This window comes from Acipenser ruthenus, chromosome 40, assembly GCF_902713425.1.
Source record: "Acipenser ruthenus chromosome 40, fAciRut3.2 maternal haplotype, whole genome shotgun sequence".
NCBI classification, from domain to species: Eukaryota; Metazoa; Chordata; class Actinopteri; order Acipenseriformes; family Acipenseridae; genus Acipenser; species Acipenser ruthenus.
Genome location: NC_081228.1, coordinates 5,384,322 through 5,408,650, shown reverse-complemented (window position 1 = coordinate 5,408,650; position 24,329 = coordinate 5,384,322). Strand labels below are relative to the sequence as shown.

The window sequence follows — 24,329 nt, the reverse complement described above, 5'->3', positions numbered from 1 at the left end:
TCATCTATCTGTCTGACTAAAAAACACATTCAATTTAACCAAGTCTTGTGGTTTTATAAAGATTATTATTATTATTATTATTATTATTATTATTATTATTATTATTATTATTATTATTATTATTATTATTAATTAAGGACATTAAAAAAGAGAATAAATAATTCCTGTATTTTATCAATTTGGTTATTTGCACCTTAAGAAATTATGCTGATTTTAAATCATTTTTAAAAATGTTGACACTTTACATTAAGCATCTCTTAATTATTCACAGTAAGTCCACACGGTTCTGTAGTTGGTGATTCAAATAAACCCATCCTTGGTGTTCTTCATAACCCCAACCCGTTAGGTCTGTCTAATCTTTCATTGAATATGTGTGTTAATGATAACCACTGTCCATAGCATTCCACATGAGCCCAAAGGCATTGCAGCCCTGGTTATCGCCATAGTTTTTTGTTTGTTTGTATATTTCACTAATATGGTAATGTAAAATAAAAATACCGGAAGTACAAGAAATGATCATGTTTGGTCTCGCTTCGTTGCCCCGTAGTTTCACATAGTTTCCTTGGGTGCGAGAAACGAGTCCTCGCTTATAGAGCAAAAATAAAAGCGCAAGGGGGTAAAGAAAGAGCGCCACCAGAGAGTTAACCTCGGGGTCCCACTTAATTGGCCTGCACTGAAGTGGCCCCGGGCGAAAGGAGCCTTGACCCCAAGCAGGATCCAGATGTGGCAGTCTCGAGGGGGGCCCTCTCTGCGCGCAGACCCCCATGTTGAGAGCAGACAGCCCGACCCTCCTGTCAGCCGGCGGCGGCGCAGCCTCTGTATCACCCAGCAAGCAGCTCCCTGAGCTGAGCTCTCTCGGTCTGGTCACGTTCACCGCTGGCTCCATGTCTAGCATCTGCACTGAAATTGTGGCTGAATTGATGAGGGTAATTTCAAGAAGAAAAAAAAAACTGGAGGGAGGGAGCTCCAGACTGCACTTTTGCCAACATTGCTCTTGAAAGAAATAAAGTTATAGCCAGTAAAAGGGGAGCGCTGCTGTGATTTATAGAATTTATAGACGCAATTTCTGCTGATAACGTTTTGGATATATGATTTGTGGGGGTAGTCAGACTGGATAGAGCTACGCACAAGAAGGTAAATGAAGTAGTAATGTTTTATCTGCACAGCTGGTGGCCGGGGTAGATTTTATTTAGATTATCTCGATGTGTGTTTAATCCAACTTTTGAGAAGCGCTTTACGTTCTGCATTAAGGGGGCTGTATGAAAGCTGTCTAATTGTTATTTTAAGCCGTCCAATATAAGTACAGTTTGGAAATTTGAGAACAAGGGATGCATTATCAGCCCTAATAGATGTGACACGCATTCATTGTACCAGATATACAATCCGTTAGTCACATCTAGTATGGGGTTTTCCACACATGTAAAGCAGACCTCGCAAGGTAGTAGGAGATACAATCTGGTTGGATTTTATTAATGGTGTTGGAGAAACTTCGCCGAGGTCTGGACAACTGTTGCAAACGCAGGATTGCTGAGTTCGCTTTCACAGGTAGTGCAATGAAGCTAAGCTTGGCTTTTCCTCCAAATGATTTACAGACAGTTTATTGGTACGTTAATGAATTGCAGCTGTATCCTATTGTATGGACCAGTCACACTGAAGCAGGACCTTATAGCGGGGATAACCTGAAAAACAAAGCCCATGGTTTACTAACGGTCTGAAGAACAAGATGGGAAGTATGTTAAGAAATACGGCTCTTAGGTTTAAACCATAATGGTAAACATTAAAATGTACCGAAACATACGGGAAAAAAACGTTCTGTCTACATAATTGCAAGGCGCATAAATACTGATGTTTTTAAGTAAATGAAATGTCATACAGATACGTTTCCAGCTCTGTTAGACACCGAGAAAGTTGATTTTCAGTGACGAACACTGTGGTTAATATGAGTCAAACGTAGTTTCAAAATTGTTTTACCGGTAGCCAAAAAAAAAAAAAAAAAGTCTTAAGAGAGCGCTTTCATTAAAAAAAACAAAAAAAAAACGATGCGCAAAATGGTTTGAAAGAATTTAATAAACAATACCAGCTAAATACCTTCTATTGTTTTCTTTCCTTATCTCTTTGGGACAAATATCCTGCTTTTTTAGTGTTGTAATGAAGGCAGGGCCAGCAGTGACACACACAGCTTCCTTCTCAAAAGCAGTGACTTCACTTCCCAAATTTAGAAAAAAAAAAACCATCCGGTTAACTGTCTCTTTCTCTCCGCAACATATCGGGGGCTGGAATTAATTTAGAAGCGTGTCATGTTTGGAATATCGTTGGGGTCCACTGAAAATTTCCCCAAATGGACGGAACTATTAAGGTAAGAGTGGGGGGACACGACGTCCGGATTTGTGAGCGCTGGGTTTTAAGGGTTCTTTTAAGCCTGTGTTGTTTCTCCTTCTAGGACAATATAATACGCAAGTAGAGGTGGGTTATTTTCCAGCTTGACAAACCCAAAGCGGTAATCAGATTTCCTTTTTCCATCTGTCTTGTGAGGTTTCTATTCCCTTTCGACCACAATCTCGCTCGAGGTGAGAATAACATGGGAGATCCTCGGGAAAGCAGGGGAGATGCGGGGTTTGTTTTATAAACTATAGTGCGTAGAGCAAACGCGCGTCTTCAGCCAAAAAAAAAATAAAGCGCTCAACCTTGTTCAGAAATGCCTTCTACCAAATATTAACGATTTAACCGTTAAGCACATGCCGTATTGAAACGGGTTCTTGTATGAGCCTGTTTGTTTTTTTTCTATTCATATATTGTTATTTATTGGACTTGCCAGGACGGCAAGGGCATGGTCGGTGGCTGCGCAACAGAGGTGGCATGGCGCCCGCGATCCGTTTAGCAATTCCCATCTTTAAAAAGTAAAAGAGGTACCTCGCCTGTCCGGGGATTGTTTTATGACTGCAAAAACACCACAGGCGTAGCTGGAATTGGGTAAAAGGTTACTCTCTGGGGTGGTCTAACCTATATAACTACACTTACATATTTCTGATTCGGTGGCAATGTTCGTATTAATAATTGCAGAATCAAACGAGTTCAACAAAGGCTTCGGTTTAATATTCTGGATATATATATATATATATATATATATATATATATATATATATATATATATATATATATATATATATATATATATATATATATGCTTGCATAGTTTTTTATCGGGGGAATACATTGTATAACCTATACGAATTTGTATTCTCACATAGTATATGTAAACGATCTGATGCCAAAAACGATTAACTGTTTATTCTCCAATGTTGCCTGGTTCTATAATATCAATATGCAAAAAAAAACACAATACCGTTATTGTCAACGAACATTGTACTTACCATAGCCTTATTGCTCGCGTGTTGCTATGTATGTGTATTGCCTAATATTATTTTGTTTGTTATAAATTAGTTCATATGACACAGATGACACAGAGACACCAGCACACATCTTGCTATAACCACAAGAAATGTTCGGTTGCATGCTTCAGTAGATGTCTATGCAAACCGGTGGGTCATTCTGAAATCTTATTTTATTAATGAAACATCTAGTGCAAATAATTTCCTAAATTAAAGTATCATATGCATATCTTCTTAAAAGGTATCCTGACTTAACCGAACAATGAGCACTCCGTTTACAAGTCAAATAGAAGAAAAAATGTGGGTCTAACTAAATACACTATCGTTTTTGTTTGTTTGTTTGTTAGTTTTTGTGTAAAATAAATACTTGTGTTTGTGCAGGTATAGGGTTAATACGCTACTGTTGTCTTGACATTACAGATATTTTATTGGCGTGCCTAATAATTAAGGTTAATATGGTTTACAAAGACAACGTAAGGAGACGTCGAATTTAGTTAAAACAATGACATTTATTTTTCTTGTCAAAAATGAAGCACTGTTTCCATGCGGTTAAACTGTATCACAGCAGCCTTGGGTGTGGTGTGAATCTGGGGTCTGGAGTTAGGAGCTTTGGAAGTGCCCAGAAACTAACAAGCTGTTTAAATCAGTCGAGTCAAGCTTGTATTTACAGCACAGAGAGGGAGCACTGAAACTGCAGCTATTGTAACCGTTGTCAAAACACTGCCAAACAACTAACTATATATATATATATATATATATATATATATATATATATATATATATATATATATATATATATATTCAGTGCGAGAGGACCCGGGTTCGCGCCCGCCCTCGTGTGTGGATTTCCTCGCTCTGTGTGATGCGCCTGCCTGCGGGAACCGAGAACGCTACAATATTGAGACCTATAACACTGTACATCCAAATGTAAGAATTAATTATAAATCGTATGCAATCAATTTAAAGGAATTCTTAGTGTTTACTTGTTTAAAATGAAAGAAATAAAGGACCTGTTCAAATATGTATGTATTAATATTGCATAAGTGCTGTTGGTGGGTTTAACATGGAATGTGTCATAAATTAGTTAATTATATCAAGTATATCAAATGTATGTTAGAACATGCATAATTATATTTTAATGACCGGCAAAAAAAAAAGTAATCCTCGTGACTATAGGAATGATATATTGCTTTCCAGTTGATGAATTCTGGGTATGTTTTCGCCTAACCACCACATAAAAACTTGATTGACTTATAACTGTATCCACACTTGCTCATGAGAGAGGTGGTTTTATCAAACCGAAGTGGGCTTCCTGCTCCACGCAATCTCGTTTCCTGACAGGCTTCCTCTTCCGCCTCAAACAAAGGCTCGCTTTCCTTCCCTCGTAAGCAGGAGCAGGGCGTTAGGAATGTCGGGTTTGTCTGTGTAGACCAGGCGTCGTGCACAGCAGGCTAGATCCACGATGTGGCAACAGAGTAACCCGGTCAAATTCGCGATTTCTCAAGCCCCCCATCTCTCCCAGTCAACCCGCACCATGGCCTGTCTGTGGTCTGATGCTGTTTGAAGGCTGTCTGTTTAGAAGCTGGTGGTTTTACTCAGCAGCTGCAAATTTATGAAGAAACCGCAGAAAACTGTCAACTTTCACAAGATAGGACAGGATGCTCTCTACTGCTCCACAATGTCAACGATTATTATTATTATTATTATTATTATTATTATTATTATTATTATTATTATTATTATTATTATGCAAAATAAAATCTCCAAAGTTAGTTTTAACTCTATATAACAACGTACACAATCATTGCGGTGTTATGTCCTAGGTACATTCTTTAGTCGTGAAAACATGATTTTTAAAACAAGAGAAGCGCAGCGTGGAGCCAGACACGGATTAATAAAATGGTTTATTGTAAGATATAATGGATGAGGTTACTAATAAAAACTGTAGTGGGGCCTGTATCATAAACCCACAGAAATATGTTAGGTCCCGCGTGTAGGCAGTTCTCTACTTACTATAACATGTAATTGTCCATTGTTTATCCGGTGCTATCCGGTAAAGGCAGGTGTCTTCCTAATTTCTCAATAGCCAGCATCCTCTACTTCATCGCTGGTTGCATTTCTTGGCATTTAACCAGTGCCTGCCTCTGCTGTGTATTTCTTGTGTCTGTTATAAACTGAAAAGGATGTGAACAATTGAAAGCGGGAATCACAGCGTATTATCGATTTCTCAGAAAGACTAAACAAACGAAATGAGTTATCTTATACTGTAGAAACGGTGGCTGCAAATTTGGGCAAACGTTTTGCAGCTGTCATATTTAAACGCGTGGCTGTTTTCAATGCCTGATTGCTTGCAATTTTTCAACTGATTTTTTTTTTTTTTTTTTAATTTTATCTGAGATGCCCAAGATCTCATTCTGATCTGTAACATTATTTTCAAGAACTCCTGAGTTAACGTTTTGTGACTGGAGCCTATTCATTCTCAGCTATTAAGTTTCAGATTGTATTCAAGATAAATGCCTACATAGATACACACAGGACAGGACAGCCATGGAAACTGAATGATTAATCCAAACCCACAAACCATAACCAGACCAAAGCTAATACTATAATCGGTAGCAGTAGAAAGACGAATCAATGCTGTCCGTGTAACTCTGTGAGGAAGCCATGTCCTTTATGACGTAATGGGATTGTTTTACATGAAACGTGTGGCTATATACAGAGTGCAACCTGTTAAGTTATTGTGAATGCTCACTCGCGTATTCCAGCCCTATTCATAGAGAAAACTATACATCGATTCGTAGTTAAAACGCTGTCAATGTATATTATTATTATTATTATTATTATTATTATTATTATTATTATTATTATTATTATTATTATTATTATTATTATTTGTAGTAGTAATGCATGTAAGGATGACCATGACTATATAATTAAATAACTACAGTACAAAACTCGCCTTGAAGTGGTTAAATTGAATTGATGTCAATATTAACATGTGGTTGAAAAGTATGCGTTGATGCAACATAAATGCATAAAAAATATCACAGATGGTAAACCGCCTCCATCAATGTATCCAATTAAATTATCAAATGAAAGTAAGAGATGCGGCGTCAATGCCTTTCTTCTCGTACAGTGATCACTAACGCGCATCCACCCCTACACATTGAACAAGAGGGACACCGAAGTTCATCCAGTTTTATTTATTTATTTTTTTCAGGAGGCATTGTCGGTGGTGAGTGACGACCAGTCTTTGTTTGAGCCCCCCTACGCCGCTGCCCAGTTGCCCAAGCCAGACATGACCGCCTCAGGAACCCAGGACTATGTGCAACCCCACAAGATCACCCCCTTACCCCCCCAGCAAGAATGGATACACCAGCCGGTCCGAGTCAACGTCAAGCGGGAGTACGATCACATGAACGGCTCCAGGTAACGAAATCCACGCTCTGTCACACTGACTGGCATCGAATGATCACGAGCATAGAGATATTACTTACCACTCATTTACATTTAAAAATATGGGTATAATTATGTACAACTAAAATACAGCTGAAGCTAATGTGTCAGCTAATAGATATAGAATAATAATTCTTCTTCTTCTTCTTCTTCTTCTTCTTCTTCTTCTTCTTCTTCTTCTTCTTCTTCTTCTTCTCCTCCTCCTCCTAGGAGTTTGATCCCTCATTACACATCTAAATTGACAGCTTCATTTAAATATACGCTGCAGTCGTACCTCTGAACAATGGGAGGTGTCTCTCTGAAGTGGACTGTGCGTGTAGGCAGCGCTCCTCGCCTTTGTGGGCAACGGGCAGTGTTGACACTGCCTAATTGACTGTGAATAGAGTCTAATCCTCGTTTCGCGGTGCAGTAGCTGTGCACAGCGTCTGCAGGGAAGACGCTGCAGGCAGACTCTGCCTTCCACTGCTTGGCTCCACCTGCCTCTTTCATGAGGCTTTATTCTGCTGCTTCACTGTTTGTTATGCTAACACGTTGCATTATGTATCCACTGTTTTGAGTATCCTCGGTGTAAGCATCTCTACGCTTATTTACTGTGTGCGTATCTATGCACACTGTGTGTCATGTTCTATCTATCTATCTATCTATCTATCTATCTATCTATCTATCTATCTATCTATCTATCTATCTATCAAATTCTGTCGATATGTCTGTGTGACTTTATCTGGCTATCTATCTATCTGCTTGTCTATATGTTTAGTTTGACTGATCAGTCGTCTAAAAAGTAATTGGTTTTCCATTTCAACCTTTTCATTCATTCTATTTTTTTTGGTTTGTTTCTATCACCTCACGTGTCGGTTCCTCCGCGCGGTTTTATCCACCTGTGCCCTGCCGCGCCTTGTCTCTGTCGGTCTCTCTTCTCTTCCCTTTCCCCTTGTCGCTCGCCCACACGCTCTGCCGGCGGTCGCTGATGGCATCTACCTCGTTAACCTTTTTCAGGGCATCCCCCGTCGACTGCAGTCTCAGCAAATGCAGTAAACTGGTTGGAGGGACGGATGCGGCACAGATGAGTTACGGCAGTTACATGGACGAGAAGAATGGGCCCCCACCTCCTAACATGACCACAAACGAGAGGCGAGTCATAGTTCCTGCAGGTGAGAGGCAACATGACCAGCTGTGGTAGTGTTTCACTGTAATGCATGCAATATGTATCTGTGTATTTGTAGCTGTCTATTCTATATACGTCATTTGTATATGGATTTTGACGGTAGTTGACTAAGTTTATATGAGATTTTGCCTCGCTTCTGTCATTATTTCTTACTTTTACTTGTGCCTTACTGTGCTGTGTTTTAACCATAGCCTACCACAGATAACTCTTATAGGGGATATGCATTCGGTATCCACTGCCTAATTACTTTAATTACTATTGGTAATTACATAGCAGCCTGATTTAGAACTGCAGAGCTCTATTATGAAGGAAGTAATGCTCATTTTTGGATTGATACACAAATGACTGTTTTAGTAAGCAACTGTTTGTGTTTTGTATTTCACTGCATAATTAGACACTATATTTTGGATGCATAATGTCGCTTGTTGCGCTTTGAGTGTATTCCAGCTGAATATGCATGAGTCGTTTGATGTTTTTTTTTTTTTTTTACTGAAACGCGTTTTTTCGTTTTTAAATGATAATTGCATTTTCTTTTTTTCTGTTGTGTTCGCAAATTTTCCCAAAGCTATAAGCATGATTATATATGTTAAATTGACCAATTACTTTTAGTGTTTCTTTTAAGGAGTGTAATTTTTTTTATAAAGTATAAAATATATTAAAAAAATATTTTATTTGAAGTATTCCTGTCTAAAAAAAAACAAAAAACACACACAGCAAACCTATCCCGTTACAACAACAAAGCAGAAAAGATTAAATATACAACTACTGTTTTCACACTGACAGTAATTTATCTGTAATACCTGGTATTTAAACATTGAACCCTCTATTTCAGTTGCCACTTAGTTACACTTGCCAATTACAGGGTGTTTAATCATACTGCAGGATGACATCACAGCCATATCTTTAATTAGTGCATTTTACACTCCTCACCTGATCATTGTATATCTGAAGCCCTGCCACTCGATGAAGTCTCTGGCTTCAGTGTTTTAAACTCAAAACCAGAGGCTTCAATAAATGTGCACAGCCTGAATCAGACTTCATAAACCTCTTCCATAACAATAATATAAACTCCCATCTCCACCACAGCACAGTTTGTGTTTCTTGAACGCATAGTGCCATAGGTAAAATAATAGGGGCCATAATGCAACTTTGTGTGTTTTGATTGAATCCAGCTCTGAGGCTTTCCTTAGACCCTTCAGTCATGTATTATTATTGTCAAGCTGAAGAAGGAACTTTATTGAGTATGCACGAGAACAGGACAAATATTTATACATTTCTACACGACCTCAGAGCTAGGAGTCCCGTGAAGGTTCCAACGTGACTTCCGACGGCCTGTGTTAACATGCGTCGCAAAGATAAGGCGGGTCCTTGAACTCCCACCAGGACTGAAAGGGTTAAACAAGACTCTTGTTTTATCGTTATGCAGATCCATCTTTGTGGTCGCAAGATCACGTCCGACAGTGGCTGGAGTGGGCTATCAAAGAGTACGGACTGCTAGAGATCGACACATCGCTGTTCCAGAGCACAGACGGGAAGGAGCTCTGTAAAATGAACAAGGAAGACTTTCTGAGGATCACGTCAGTGTACAACGCAGAGGTCCTGCTCTCACATCTCAATTACCTCAGGGAAAGTAAGTCTCTCACTCTGTCTCTCTCTCTGTCCCTCTATGCTCTGAACAACATTTGGGATTTCACGTCTCAGCTTCCACTTTTACCTTAAACATTACGTGTATGTGCGTTGATTGATTGAGACCTCATCTGAAATGGATCTTCAATAAATGAAGAATACTTGATGCTAGCTCAGTGGGCATAGACCACAATAGGTGGTTTTATGGCACTGATCTACCGGTGGGGCTATGGTGTTCTCTTGGGTATAGAACGTAATATTAGGAATAGGGTGTCCCAAATACACTGTACCAAAGGCATGGATCGCATTGGGAACATACTGTTTGCATGGAGCTCAATTGGAAGATGCAGGTATTTCTGTTATGTTGGTAACTTGTCTCAATAGGAATGCAGGAGAAGTATATAGTTCTTTGGAAAGAGCTTGAGGTTTAAAGGGTGTTATTGGTGGAGTGCTTGACGGGAATGTTCTGCTGTCACTGTACTTTGGTAGGATTATGCTGTTCCCTTGGCATGTATTTCAAGAGGAATCCCGTGTTCTGTACAATGAAGCTTAACTATGGATGTACTGTAGAGCATTCTTGAGGCACAAAGCTAGTGGAACTAGAATACACTGCTGGCACCAGTCTGTGTTTTGGGAACAGAACCTTTAAATGAAATGGGTGGTCAGGGTGTTTCACTAGCAAACTTCTTCATGGCAGTAATATTGTACCTTTAGTGAAAGCAGACCATAACTCATTTTATTGGCAACAGCCCTAGTCTTGGTGTAATGTGTTCTTTTTAAAGATCTGTATTTTTAAATCCTAGAATGCCACGCAATAAACATACTTCTATCCAACATCTGGCTTCTAAATCAAATCTTTTGGAGATACGCTGTGTTTTATTTTGATAGGTCTAACCCTAGAAAAAGCTGGGACCTTATTGGAAAACGACTAGAAAGTAGGGCGGAGTGTTCTCGTAACCTCAGAGCTGGAAACCCGAAACTTTAGCTGATCTATCGTAGTAAAAATAAACACGGTCACAAGCTGCCAGAAGAAAAACATTGAAAGAAATCTCGGTCCAACTCTGAATGAAGAAATCTGCCTTTCCTCATGGGGGCTGGACTGACTACTTTCTTCCCAATCAGAATAAAAGGCAAACTCTGCAGCCGATCCTGGAAGTATTTATAATTACAAGCCTTGCGGTCTCCGTCAAATTGTGTCCTGAGGTGACACACTGCAATGTTTGGATTTCAGCAATTCAGTATATTATATTCCTACATTTAGGGAATAATATATATGTATTTTATATACAGCTGTTAATAGTACTGACACACATTTAGCTTCAACAGTTACAAAACAGAGAAACGCTTTAACTCATGATTTATTCAAAAGTCTGTTTAAAAAAGAAATAAGTCGTCTCAAATGTAATTCTGTAGATAATTCGGTATATATAATATGCTTTCGGGGCAGGTGAAAGTACAAAGGAACAATGTTAGATCCATTTTATTTATTTAGTTTTTTTTTAGTTTTTTTTTTGTTTTGTTTTACTGGAAAAGCCATATGAGCTCCAAACAGCTTGTTTACAAAGGTGTCCCAGGAGCAAGCACACAGCGAGCACATGGTGTCACAATCCACGTGCTATTGTATTCATTTCACATGCAATCACAAGGCTGGCTCAAATGATCAAACAACTCTTAAAGCAAGATCAGTAGCCCTGTGGAGTGCTAGTTGCAGTGATAACTTGTATAAACAGTATTGTTACAATACAAATTGCCTTTGCCAAACCTGTGGTGGCTGACAAAGGGTTAATGCCTCTTTCAGCATGTGTCTTTGACCTGTGCGTGCCGTATAAGTTTGGAATTATTTAGCGGAGCATTTAGGTTTGATTGCCGGGTTGGGACTGTGCCTCAGACAATGGCTTCCCTGTTCTCTCACTCCAGTGCTAGTGCTCTGGGGGGCTTTTAAAACCAGACTAGAACTGTACACCCCCCCCCCCACTCCCCCTGCTGCAAATACCAGGAAAAACACTGCCCTCATTAGACCCTTTCCAGTGAAAATAAAAAAAGAACACTTCTCACCCAATGTATCTGATGTAGGCGAGGGTAATGGATAGAAGAGATAACACAAGAAATAACCTCCATTTTCTTCATGGTGCCGCACTTCCATGGTTTATTCAGAGGTGCTGTAGTGTCTGATCCTTCCCATAGTGGATACCAACACTGGCTAACTGGCCAGTATGATGTCCCAAGCTCTATTCATAATCATAACTGAATTTTATAGAAGACATGATGCTCCAAGTTCTCTGTTAGAGACATGTAACGCTACCTATGCGTTAAGATCAAATAATGTACTTTTAAAAATCCCTAAATTGAGATCTAATATGAGCTAACATGCCTTTGTATATCAAGCATCTCATCTTTGGAACCTTCTAACATAAAAATAACCTTTTTTAAACCACTCATAAATATGTAGTTTAAATCTGACCTGAGTTACAAATCCTGTAAACAGCGACTATGACCAAGATCATTAAGGAATAGTTTTATTTTGAACGCTTGTATTTTGTATTACTATTTTTGATTGTTTTAAGTGTTTTTGCCCTGAATGATTTGTCTACTCTTGCCCCTTGATTTTATAATGTTATTTCTTGCCACCTTCTCCTACCAGAACCCCCTTGAAATGAAATGTCTATCTCCAGGGCTCTATCCTGGTTAAATAAATAAATCTGGTCAATTTGGTAACTGTGGGCTCTTGAAGGAAATAGCAAGAGCTAGTTTCCTAAATGCGCTGAAGAGGAACAGCTGCTTCCCTTCTAACTGGTCTCTCTGTTGCGTTGCAGGCAGCTCCTCGTTGTCCTACAACGCCCCGTCTCACACTGAACAGTCCCCACGCCTGGCAGTCAAGGAAGGTGAGTGATACTCTGCACAATACTGCAGACCTCTTTAGTAGGGCAAATGTGGAGAAGCAAGGAGCCCAGGCACAGCCAGGCTTTTGCAGTGATCTGAATCATTCAGATATTAACTTTCCTGAGTTTTTATATTTCTACATCCATAAATAAACTAAAGAGATTCATCTACGTTTTAGTTTGTGTGAACTCTATGGAGCTCAAGAAACACATATATGCAATATAAAATAGATACATAGATTTAACTTAACTGTGCACAGAGTGACTGAAGGGGATAGGATGTTACATTTTTCTAATAGAGTGGCGTTCATTGATCAGCCACTGTTAAGATCATTAAAATAGGTGTGATTTAGTGACATCAGGTTTAAAAAAAGTTCATCAGTTTTAAAAACGGGGAATGTTATCTTCAAAATCTGCATCTAAATCAATACACTGAATATGAGACAGAATTCAGTACTAAGAAACGATGATGTGTTTGTCACAGAGAATTACAGGATGATGATGCACATGTGTTTGTTCCAGAGAATTATAGCTGCAACTAATTCTCTGTTGTAGATTCTAGTGTTGGGGCGTATTCTCTACTGTTTTGGTAGGAATAAAGCTCTTCTATAAGGTGGACCATTATAAAGCTTTTCACAGCGGAAGGAGGGAAGGGAAATTTGAGGGTAAAAGTAAGCAACAAGAAAAGAAACAACAACAAAAAAGAGATTTGAATGGAAAACAACATGGTTTTAAAAAAAAATTGTAAACATGAATTTAAAGAAGCCATTTTTTAAAAGTAATTTACTAAAATGTGAGGGAGCGGGGGCTGGTGGGTAACAGAGATAAAAGGAGGACATGGGTAACAAAAGATTACATTAAAGTGAATTCAAGCCAACAACATATATAAAAAAAAAACCTGCACCCTTTGCTTTTACAAACCCCAACACTTCATCTCCCTCAATCTTTGTGCGCTGCCTGCGTCTGTTCTTAGTCCTGGGCAAGTGGATGCAGATATTATTATAAGCAGAGCAATTGGCAGGTGCGTTCTTTGTGAAGGGGATAATAACGGAGCCACTTGAAGCTCCTATTCAACCTCACCCCGCCCCCTTGCCTTTACCTGAACACAGGCTGCTGAAAGCGCTTCCACAATACAGGGGCATTAGCAAGACAAAGCAGCAACAGGCACCTCTCCTGCTCTGCTCTAATGGCAGTCATGAGCAGAGATCTCATGGCCAGGTTGCTTCGAAGCCTCTTCTCTGCACAAGGGACAGGTGCTGGTGCCTCAAAGGCAGAACTACGCGCTCTGTTGTTTTTTCTAAATGAATTCAGGAGCAGGGCAACAAGGGGGATGTCTAGTAGTAAACAAGGCGTCTGTCATTTTAATGCTTGTATAATACAAGGGTGTCTTCTGAAACAAGCCGGCACAGATTTACAGTACATAAGGTAGATCCTACACGTAATAACTGTAAGTGTACAGGTGTGTGTGTGTGTGTGTGTTTGTGTGTGTGTGTGTGTGTGTGTGTTTGTGTGTGGGGTACTCATTGCTTTATATGGGGATTTATTGACAAATAGGCAAATAAGGAGATTATTGATTTATAAGCTTCAGCATTAAGGAACTTCAAACTCAATTGCATAATCCTATCAATTGTAGTACACACCAGCACTTCGGCTCATGTTAGCAGGTGCACACACACAAGCACGCACGCAAGCACGCACGCACACACACACACACACACACTCAGGTGGGTTGCCTGTTTGCACAGAAGCCTCTGGCTCTATCTCTGTTGACCTGGTCTGGGGTATAAAGAGGCTGTTTGGTGCTGCTGTTTGTCATGAGCAAACGTTTTCTTACACGTTCATAACAGAAAGGCAAAGCGATGCACTGTTCCAGGTTTTCTACGGCTTGCTGCCTTTGGGATAATGCTGAAACTCTTTAGTTTGTCGTCTCTTGCTCTGTCTGCCCAGCTGCTCCACCCTGCACTGAGCCAGGCAGCACAGCACACGCTGCACTCCGAAAGGAGAACCCAACACACAGCATGAGCACTTCACTTTCTAAACCTCCAGCTGTAACAAGTCGCTAGCCAGAGGTTTCTTACTAGTTTCCTAAACATTCTCAACCTTTTTTTTTATAAATGATTTATTGGTAGCAATGGAGCCTGAACCAATACTAAAAGAAACCTAACCGATATTTGGGCTAGACGTCTGTCTCAATGCCTTGAATCGTTTGTCAAATAATTTTTGTTTTCTTTTAGCATTAAAGCGCTTATTCTTGTGACGCTGCTGCGTTTGTTGATTTTAAATTTTCTGACACCGCTAGAGGAACTTTCTTCGCCTTCAATTTCACCTGACTTTAAAGCTGGTGTCTATCTTTTTTGTACCTGTTTTAGCTGATCCGATTAAAAAAGGTATAGCCAAAAAAAACACTTGTTCCTATGTCTTGAATGTGAAAGAAAGCGAAAATGGAAAATTCCTTTTAAAAAATAGTTTTAGCTTCTCTAAGCCTATGAAATACCAGAATACCACGCGGAGGGCAGAGCCTGGAGCTCCCGATTTATCACATCATAATGAAGTGAGGCAGCAGGGGAGTAGGTGGTGCAGTGCCACAGTGCAGCTCCGAAAGTCTGCAATAATAATGATAGCATTCGTTCCTGGGAGCTTTAGCAGCTTGTCTATCTAGGTGAGGCCGAGGGAAAGGAAACCGAGATAAGACCACTGAAGAATGATTATCGTTCCCAGGCCGCAGATTTGTTTGGAAGTGCCTAATATTTTCCCTTATTAATTCAATTAGCTTAACGGGCAAAGGGGATAAGATTATGGACAGATCAAATCGCTCTCTTTTTTTCATTATACATGCCAGTCGTCTGAACTAACAAAAACAGTGGGATACTTCCACTGATTGACTCATGTACCGCTCCCCTCAGCTAAAAAAAAAAAAAGAAATAGAGATCAGTAAAAAATACTTAAAAGAAAAAAAAAACCCTGTCTGTTTCCTTTAACTGAAACCAGGCAGTGTTAGATTGAATTATTGGAAATGTTTTTTCGTTTCTTTTATTGAAATTAGACACCCTCTCAGTTGTTTTAAAGTTTATTCCAATCAGATACTGCAGAATTTTATTTATTTATTTATTTTACAGTACATGCCTTTAGCAAAAGCTCCAGCATCCCTCCCTGTGTTTCACTGCTAGCAGACAGTCCATGAAAGCAATGCCATTGTTCAATTCAATAAAACAAGCATGCTTGCTGTCTGTAGAACAGATCATCTTCAGTTTTCATTGTGTCATCGCTAAACAAATTCATGCACACTAAGTCAAGCACAGTTATCACTAACTTTCGGAGTTACCATTCAGCTTCAAAATGCTCAGCCAGAACGCTAAGGTAAAACTAGACAAACATTGTGATTTACCGAAGGCCCACATGAAAAAAAACTTCAAATCAGCAGAACAGTCAGTCTAGAGCCTGAAACTCTACAGCTCTGGCCAAAAGTGTATCATCACCCTATCGAATGAACTCTTCATAAAGTAATAAAACCTGGTGAATAATGTTAACATATTGAATTACATACCGCTTTGTAGATTTCCATATACTTAACGAAATTCTGTTCAGCTATTGCTTTCGGTAGACTTTTGCAGTTTCTTTGATTACTTTAGTTTAAATAAAAATTTGAGGTGATACAAAACATTTGGCCATAGCTGTACAACTAACTGTTCTCTGTCTGAATCAAAATGCAGCACAGCATTCCATAGGGCTTAGACAGTGGATTCAAAGAGCAATACTCGATTGCAATTTCTATTGACCTTATCCATGAACTGTAACACACATTGATGTTCATTGTACTGACAGGCATGATAACACATTATTCTATTTGATAGGGTTACTTACCGTATTGGTGCAGCAGTCTAACTTTTAGACTAACGTTAAGTAGTACCTAACTTTATTGGACTCATTTTTCATAATAAAAACCTGCTTACTTTCAACCTATTAGACAGTAGCGAGGGCCTATCGTAATTGGTTTTTTTTCAAATTCCGAGTTTCTGTTTTGTCTCTCTGCAATTTTTTTGTTTTTTCTCTCCCTGTGACCCTTCTCTTGGAAGGAGGCAGCCCTTGTGTGTTTTTTTCACCAAAAAAAAAAAGTTAAAAAAGAAGCCTGTGAAACAAAGAGAGGCTGTCTGAAGGCGAGGCAGGCAGGAAACGCAACTCTCCGAGGACCCCTCTCAGCCACTGCAGCTCAGCCTCACACTGGCTCCTTCAGAATTGAAGCAGACAGTGTATCCTGCACTCACACTGTGTGCAATCACGATCCCATTCCCTCCCTCAGAAAGGGGAGACCCCCGGTGCAATATGGAATGGTTTATTTTAAAGTGTGCCTTCCTTTGTCAAACATACAAATAAATAAATGAGTAAAGCTTAGCTTGCTCTGGCATATCCAGCTCCCTTTTCTAAACTGTCCTGTTTGTTGTAGCTTTCGACTGAAGGGCTCCATTTTTTTTGCTTGTACTTCTGTTAGGTTCACTGTTTTTTAAATCGGACTTGCAGTATCACTTTCTTTAGATGCAGTTCATACAAAGCTCTGAACCCTGCCCTTTAAGGAGGGCATTCTGGATGTTATGCAGTTGACTTCAAAATATATTTTAGGCCGGGGGACTCACTTTTTGGCTCTCCGAGTCCTTTCCAAACCGGGACTTATTCAAACCATATCCTTAATTGCTTAAAATCGAGCAGCTAGGTTCAATTACATGTTCAAAGACCTGGCTGGAACAAGTCTCCAGGCAGCTCAATTCAATAATGAGGGACAAGGTTAAAACAGGTTCTAGACTGAAATAGAGTGAAAAAGACTTCCTTCGACTATTAAAACGTGTGCGTTTTATTCCAATTTGATTTAAGATTTTAAATAAAAAAACATTTTTAACGTATGGCTAATTCTTCAACAAAACAAGTGAATGTGTCTCAGTTTTCTACGTGATATAAAACAGAAAGAGGTCAAGCACCAACTCCTATGCTGGTACAAAAAAAATACTTAAATAAATACTTCATTAAAAAAAAAAACACACACATACATAATTATTCAACAGACAGAAAACCTCTTCATGTGCCCGTACACGGGTCATTCAGTAATTCATTGCAATGCAGCTGATTCAATTAACAGTTGATTCGATTAAGCAGTTTTCATTGTAAAATAAGCCTTGTAATATAAGTCTGGCTTTTACTAGATGGTATTGTTTGATTGGTGCCTCACATTGTAGTAACAGTCCATCTGGAAAAGTAAAGTGCTCAGGCTTGGGTAATTCTTTGAGAGAGAGAGAGAGAGAGAGAGAGAGAGAGAGAGAGAGAGAGAGAGAGAGAGAGAGAGAGAGAGAGAGAGAGAGAGAGAGAGAGAGAGAGAGAGAGAGAGAGAGAGAGAGAGAGAGAGAGAGAGAGATGTTTTATGATTGAATGTTAAAAATGAAAACAAAATCATTGCTACTAAATGAAGCAAGACTACTGTATAGTTTCTATGTGCATACAGTAACGGAAGCATATGGCCTTCATCATTATTTAAAGAAGTGGCTTTTAAAAAAAAAAACACAGTTCATGATGATCCAGAGTTTAGCCAATAGGGCCTGATGTGAGAATTTCATTTGGTACAATTTTCATAACAGATTACAAATATCCAGCTGGTAGTCCGCTTAAGTAAACACAGTAGAAACCCTCAGCAATACAATCTATTTGTATGATGAGTCACCCCAGCAGTTATAAAGAATGGGTTTTGCTACTTGAGCTCCACAATGACTTCAAGATGGCTTTTGTTATGCTGTTGTACAATAATAATAAGTCAAATGTGATGGGATAGCAGACTTGTCCCGGGGTCTTGTGATGTAACCCTGCATTACAAGCGGAATATAAGAGAAATGAGCCGTGCCCAGTTCTACTGATGACTCTGTATTTACCGCTGCAGTTCCAGTATTCATACAGTCGGAACTGAACTGCATCACAGCTTGTAGAAAAGCCTTGGACATGCCATGGTTTACTGTGACGTGTGCGAGGTGGTGATTGAAACTGTGGTTTGCAGAGTTCAGCTGATTGACTTAAACATGAACCCAGGCTGGCCACGAGAGGGTAGCCTTGCACTTCACTTACACAGCGTTTGGGGCCAACTCAAGAAAAACAATGTAGGGCACAAAGCAGTCAGTCTGTAGCCCGTGCGTCTCTTAGCACCTTTTAACAGAGGATAGACGTGATTTCAATAAGGTCTAGACAAAGCGGCTGAGAGGCGGAGAGAGGGGAAGCAAAGCTACCCTGCTCAGATTTCGTACACTTAACTCTTTCCAGACCAGATCCATTCATTGTGAACTAAAACAAACAGAATGCCTTAATCTGACAGTATCCCCAACTCTCCCTCAATCTGAACCCCTCTATACTGTAACAGAGCCCCCAACTCTCCCTCAATCTGAACCCCTCTATACTGTAACAGAGCCCCCAGCTCTCCCTCAATCTGTACCCCTCTATACTGTAACAGAGCCCTCAACTCTCCCTCAATCTGTACCCCTCTATACTGTAACAGAGCCCCCGACTCTCCCTCAATCTGTACCCCTCTATACTGTAACAGAGCCCTCAACTCTCCCACAATCTGTACCCCTCTATACTGTAACAGAGCCTCCAACCCCCCCTCAATCTGTAAATTACAACCATTACATAACCTGCCCAAATTATAATACAACAGGTACCATGAATGTGTCTCATACAGTCTGTTCTACATGGACCTGGTGGTCTCACCCCTATTTAGGTGGCTTACGTGCCAAATGAAACCACCACGACGCGGCCAGCGATCTCAGAGGAGTCTGGCTGTAGAGCTGCCGGGAAGCTTTTTATAGACAGCGTTCAGCTTTGGCTCTTTGGATTTTTTTCCATAACAGTCCAGTTACTCACTAAACCCAGGGAATGCTGCTGAGGGAAAATACAGGGGCGTTGCAGCACAAACCGTCTTTCTTGTGGTTTTTCTGTTACTCACTTTCTCCCCTCCCCGCCACTAACAAACAAACCAGAGCAGTGAGCAAGCGAGAGCAAACTAACGGAAATAGAACAGAAAGGAGTGCTTCCTGTGGTGAGGAAGGGGTCTAGTACTCTCCCAAAAATCTGTTTTAAAAAATGTGTTTGCTTAACATAACCGTTCTCAACCGGTAGGACGTGTCAAACTTTCACAAAAAAAGTGAATTTTACAAACTCGCAAATGCGTTATTTTATATAGTTTCTCTCTTACACTCTTAATAAAGCAGGGACTTCCTGTCGTATGGTACCCTTGTTCAGTACATAACAAAGGTAAAGTACAAAAAAAAAATTGCAAAGGTGGGGCGTGATTGAAAAAAGGTTGAGAGCCCCTGACTCAACGTGGTTCTTTGAAAGCTGCACATGTATCATTTGAAAACGCGCCACACGTAAACTTTGGCATCCACTGTCAAGTGTTTCCTGTACAGTAGCAGGCCTCTATATAACTCCTGTCTTTTATTCATGCCTTCCAGATCCCTCCTATGAGTCAGTGAGGCGACCGCCGGGGTGGACTAACAGCATGCACAGTGTAAAAGGTGAATGCGAAATCACACTCACTGCTTGATTTGTTTCCTCGGTTTTTATTTTACTAGTGTTTTGCTTGTCAGCCGTTTGGTTTACAGCAAAGGAAACAGAGGGATTATAAGGAAAACGTCGAGTTTAAAGAAAGTATACTGAGAGCGAATGTGGTATTGCTTACAAACACTAGTCAGAGTGCTGCTGGGTAATGGCTGCATTCTGATTGGACAGGATTCTGAGAGCTCAGTTGAAGTCACAGGGGTGCTTTAAACTTCCGTCTTAAAAAGTCGCCAGAATACAATGACTGAAACAGAACACGATACAAAGTGAACAAAGCATACGTTAGCTAGTATAACTCTTAATATTTCTCATGGATTCCTGAACATTTCAAAATTGTAAGCGCTAAGAGGTACTGTTTTTACTGTGCTTTCTTTGGAGTAGTCCCCCGTTTTAAAAAGGCGCTGTGTTTTACAGGCTCTCCAGCAGTCACACAGAACGTTTCCAAGAGCTCTGAGCAGCAGAGACCACAGCCAGGTGAGTGAGTGACACAGGCACCATATACTGCACTGGAGAGGCTCGCTGGGCAGACAGCTGTCAGGAAGGAGCAGTCTAATTTCAATGCAATGCTGCACAAGAAGAGATAGCTTTTATTGTCTTTTCGACTGTTAGCTGCTGTTTTACCCCAATCCCCAGTCAATCTGCAGCTTTGGAAACACTGACTAACTACAGTTACTGAGTCAAGAACACAAATTCACATCCATCAATTTAGTCTTCAAAACAGCACTCCATGTTTAACTAAATGTTGTAATTCGTTTCAGATTCTTAAAGTCCAATCTATTAAATCTGTTTTCTTATTTTCTAAGATCCCTACCAGATTCTGGGTCCCACTAGCAGTCGATTAGCAAACCCAGGTAAGACAAGTAAGATGAATTCATTTGATTTTGGTCTATCTATATAACTCCCTGTCTGTCTGTCTGCTGTTCCACACATTAGTTCATCTATTACTATGCACCCCCCATTCCATTCGCTTAAGTATCATCTTCTAGTCTCTTCTCCATGTTTTAGTGCAACTGCAGCGATTTTAAGACATACAGCGTCACAGTATCATTTATACCAGGGAAGTCATTCAAATAAAACAGGCTAAACAACAGAACTAAAGGTGCTGCTTCAGACATGATAGAGGGATTTGGATAGACTGCAGGACAGGAAGTCAGCTGTGAGAGACAGCAGCAGGGGCCGCGTTGCTGATCCTTGTTTTGTTCTGTCGTTGACGCAGGGAGTGGGCAGATCCAGCTGTGGCAGTTCCTGCTGGAGCTCCTGTCGGACAGCTCCAACGCCGGATGCATCACCTGGGAGGGGACCAACGGGGAGTTCAAGATGACGGACCCGGACGAGGTGGCGCGTCGCTGGGGGGAGCGCAAGAGCAAGCCCAACATGAACTACGACAAGCTGAGCCGCGCCCTGCGCTACTACTACGACAAGAACATCATGACCAAGGTGCACGGCAAGCGCTACGCCTACAAGTTCGATTTCCACGGCATCGCCCAGGCCCTGCAGCCACACCCCACCGAGTCCTCCATGTACAAGTACCCCTCGGACCTGGCCTACATGCCTTCCTATCACGCCCACCAGCAGAAGGTGAACTTTGTCTCCCCACACCCTTCCTCCATGCCCGTCACCTCCTCCAGTTTCTTTGGCGCGGCTGCCCCCTACTGGAGCTCCCCAGCTGGAGGGATCTACCCCAACCCCAATGTGCCTCGGCACCCCAACACCCACGTTCCGTCCCACCTGGGCAGCTACTACTAGTGCTGTTCGGACCTGCACTCAATCCTGGATTCCTCTTCTGGAAAATCTTTGAACTTGTGAACAAAAAAAAAAAAAAATGAAAAAAAAAACTGGATTAATCGTTCACTTAGAAATGGAATACTACTTATTCACCTGTAGAGCGGTTGTTTTATGTTTTGTGTGTGTGTGTGTTTTTGTGCTCTTCTGGACTGGATCTTGGGCCAGTAGCAATGGTTTTCAGGAACTCTTCAGTATTACACAGACTGGTGAAGGTGATCGCTGGGCACTCTCGTTGATCATCCCAAGACATGGACCCAACTGCAAAGGGTCTCAAGCAGGACCAAGTGCTGTAACTCCTTAGATAGTAATAGCCATCTACATGAACCTATACCTTTCAATGGGAAGATCTAAGATTTTCAATCGTCTTACATACTTCTTTGCATGGAATTCTAGAGGGCATCTCAGTGAAGTTTGGTTGGCAACTGGAAGACTTAATCTTTTTTTTTTTTTTTTAATACTGAGGTGTCATCCAAACTGGAATTTTCAAAACCAGCAAAGGAAACATCTCCAGAGGCTATGAAACACCGTCATAAGAACATACGAACCATTGGTCTTCAATGTTCTGAACCCAGATCTTTATGGCACATGTCCTAGGCTCCATGAAGTATCCTCTTCTATTTAGCCTTCAAGGACTGTGTTCCAGGATTGTGTTCTAAAGCAACCTGTGTTCTGGAACCCACTCCAGAACACAAGCCTTTTGAAGTCTGCAATGATACTGATGGCATTCTAGACCTTTCACTGGAGATCTCCGACTCTCCATCTGATTCTTGACCTCCGCTCATGTTCTTAATCTTAAACACTTTCCAAGACGGAGTGAACTTTCTTAGGAAGAGGATTCCTCAAAAGGACTACGATGCCAAGTACGGACATCAGGCCATGAACCGTTGAAGCTAAATAAGTTACTAAATAAATAACTAAATGAAATAAAAGCAAAAAAAACATGAGGCTGAAAAAGAAGTCTTCAGATTCGCGAGCGCTGTGCGTTTGTCAGACCTATTTTTTTTTTTTTTTTGTTAAAACATTGGTCAACCACGCGTTAAAGCAATTTACTGTATAAATTATGCAGAGTTATTTTCATATGTTACACAGTATTAAAAGAAAATTAAATAAACGAGTTGACCTCGGTCACAAATGCAATTTTTACTATCAAAAAAAATAAATAAATCCATTTTTTAAAACAAATTTGTACATCTTTTTGTTTTGTTTTTGTTAATCTGTACATTTGGGCTATAGCTTTTACCGAATTGTAAAGAATATAGATGATGATACAGGATGCATTATTATCAGTATTGTGCAGTGGAACCTAATCATTATGTCCCATCCTTTACAAGCCTCCCCTCCCCCAAAATTAAAATATGCCAAAACCATTACGAACCATAATTCCAAATTGACAATCATTTTTAAGGTAGAATTTTTCTCCCACTCGCTTGCTCTTCAAGGGCACCATTCCCTAACTTAAAGCTTCCCATTCCTCCTTAAATTCCCTCCCATTGCCGCGACATTCTAAATACGTAGCATTACATGAATAATTCCCCTCCCTCATGTTAAGATGGGGTTATTCGCTACTTATATATGCAATGTACTTTTTGGATAATAAATATATATAATTTTGCAAGTAATCTTTTTTTTGTCATTGTTGTTCTTGCAATGTATGAAGTATAACGCCCACCTGTTGTAAAAGGGCTACGCTGTAAAGAAAAAAAAAATGTGACAAAATAAAAAATGTTTTTTTGTTTTCTTCTAAACTGCCTTATTCTAAACTTATTGAGTCAAATCATCTTCCTGCTATTACATGTGGATTTTACACACATGATTCACTGGACTGAAGCATGTGTTGCCAAAAGTGGCTATTTTAATGGCAGTACAAGCAATTAGAAGACTGGGTGGTTTTGTGGTTTGAACACATCGGATATGAGTATGTCTTTGGTACTGGTTCACAGTCCTTCAATATGTAATGCCCATGAGTTTTAAAAAGCTCCCATTATTGCTTGAAAACATGACTAACGATAAAGGCATGTCTCAAAAGTGTGCCTGAAGAGAAAGAAAGAAAGAAAGAAAGAAAGAAAGAAAGAAAGAAAGACTCTATACACTTTATATTACAGGGCCTCATTAGCTTTGTAATTACATTGCAATAACTGGCAATTACTAGGGGTGGGCAACGATATGAAAATTGTATATTGATATCGATATTGATAATACCGTGCAAAACACAGAAAAATATAATAACTCAATTGCAATGTCAAACATATATACCTATACAGGTATTTCCATATGAAAAGCAATAACTTACTTTCACTTAGTGGTGCTTTGCTTCACAATATCCATGGAGAAAAACAAGGTCTTGTCATATTGTTTAACTCTTCCATCATCAGCCTCCTCAAAACTGAAATCTCTCTATACTTCACTGCGCAGACTTTAAGCAATGGAATCTTCAGCTGCTCTGCGTGT

At 40.1% G+C, this 24,329-nt stretch overlaps 1 protein-coding gene across 15 annotated transcripts in view; it reads left to right on the top strand.

Annotated features, from left to right (window-relative positions):
* Positions 1–23,626, top strand: part of LOC117397393 (Friend leukemia integration 1 transcription factor-like) — a 33,366-nt gene extending 9,740 nt beyond the window's left edge. For 5 of the 15 annotated variants that reach the window (XM_059010055.1, XM_059010054.1, XM_059010064.1 and 2 more), the window contains 8 exons: positions 6,610–6,818; positions 7,842–7,996; positions 9,437–9,640; positions 12,450–12,518; positions 19,991–20,053; positions 20,511–20,570; positions 20,900–20,956; positions 21,313–23,626. In XM_059010055.1, coding sequence (XP_058866038.1) covers positions 6,610–6,818; positions 7,842–7,996; positions 9,437–9,640; positions 12,450–12,518; positions 19,991–20,053; positions 20,511–20,570; positions 20,900–20,956; positions 21,313–21,842 — 1,347 coding nt within the window. In that variant the 3' untranslated portion in view covers positions 21,843–23,626. Of the gene's footprint in view, positions 1–842; positions 1,135–1,195; positions 1,546–2,027; positions 2,357–6,609; positions 6,819–7,841; positions 7,997–9,436; positions 9,641–12,449; positions 12,519–19,990; positions 20,054–20,510; positions 20,571–20,899; positions 20,957–21,312 lie in introns of those variants that run through there. The other 10 variants (XM_059010063.1, XM_059010065.1, XM_059010058.1 and 7 more) reach the window with 10 other exon arrangements.
* Positions 23,627–24,329: the final 703 nt, after the last annotated feature.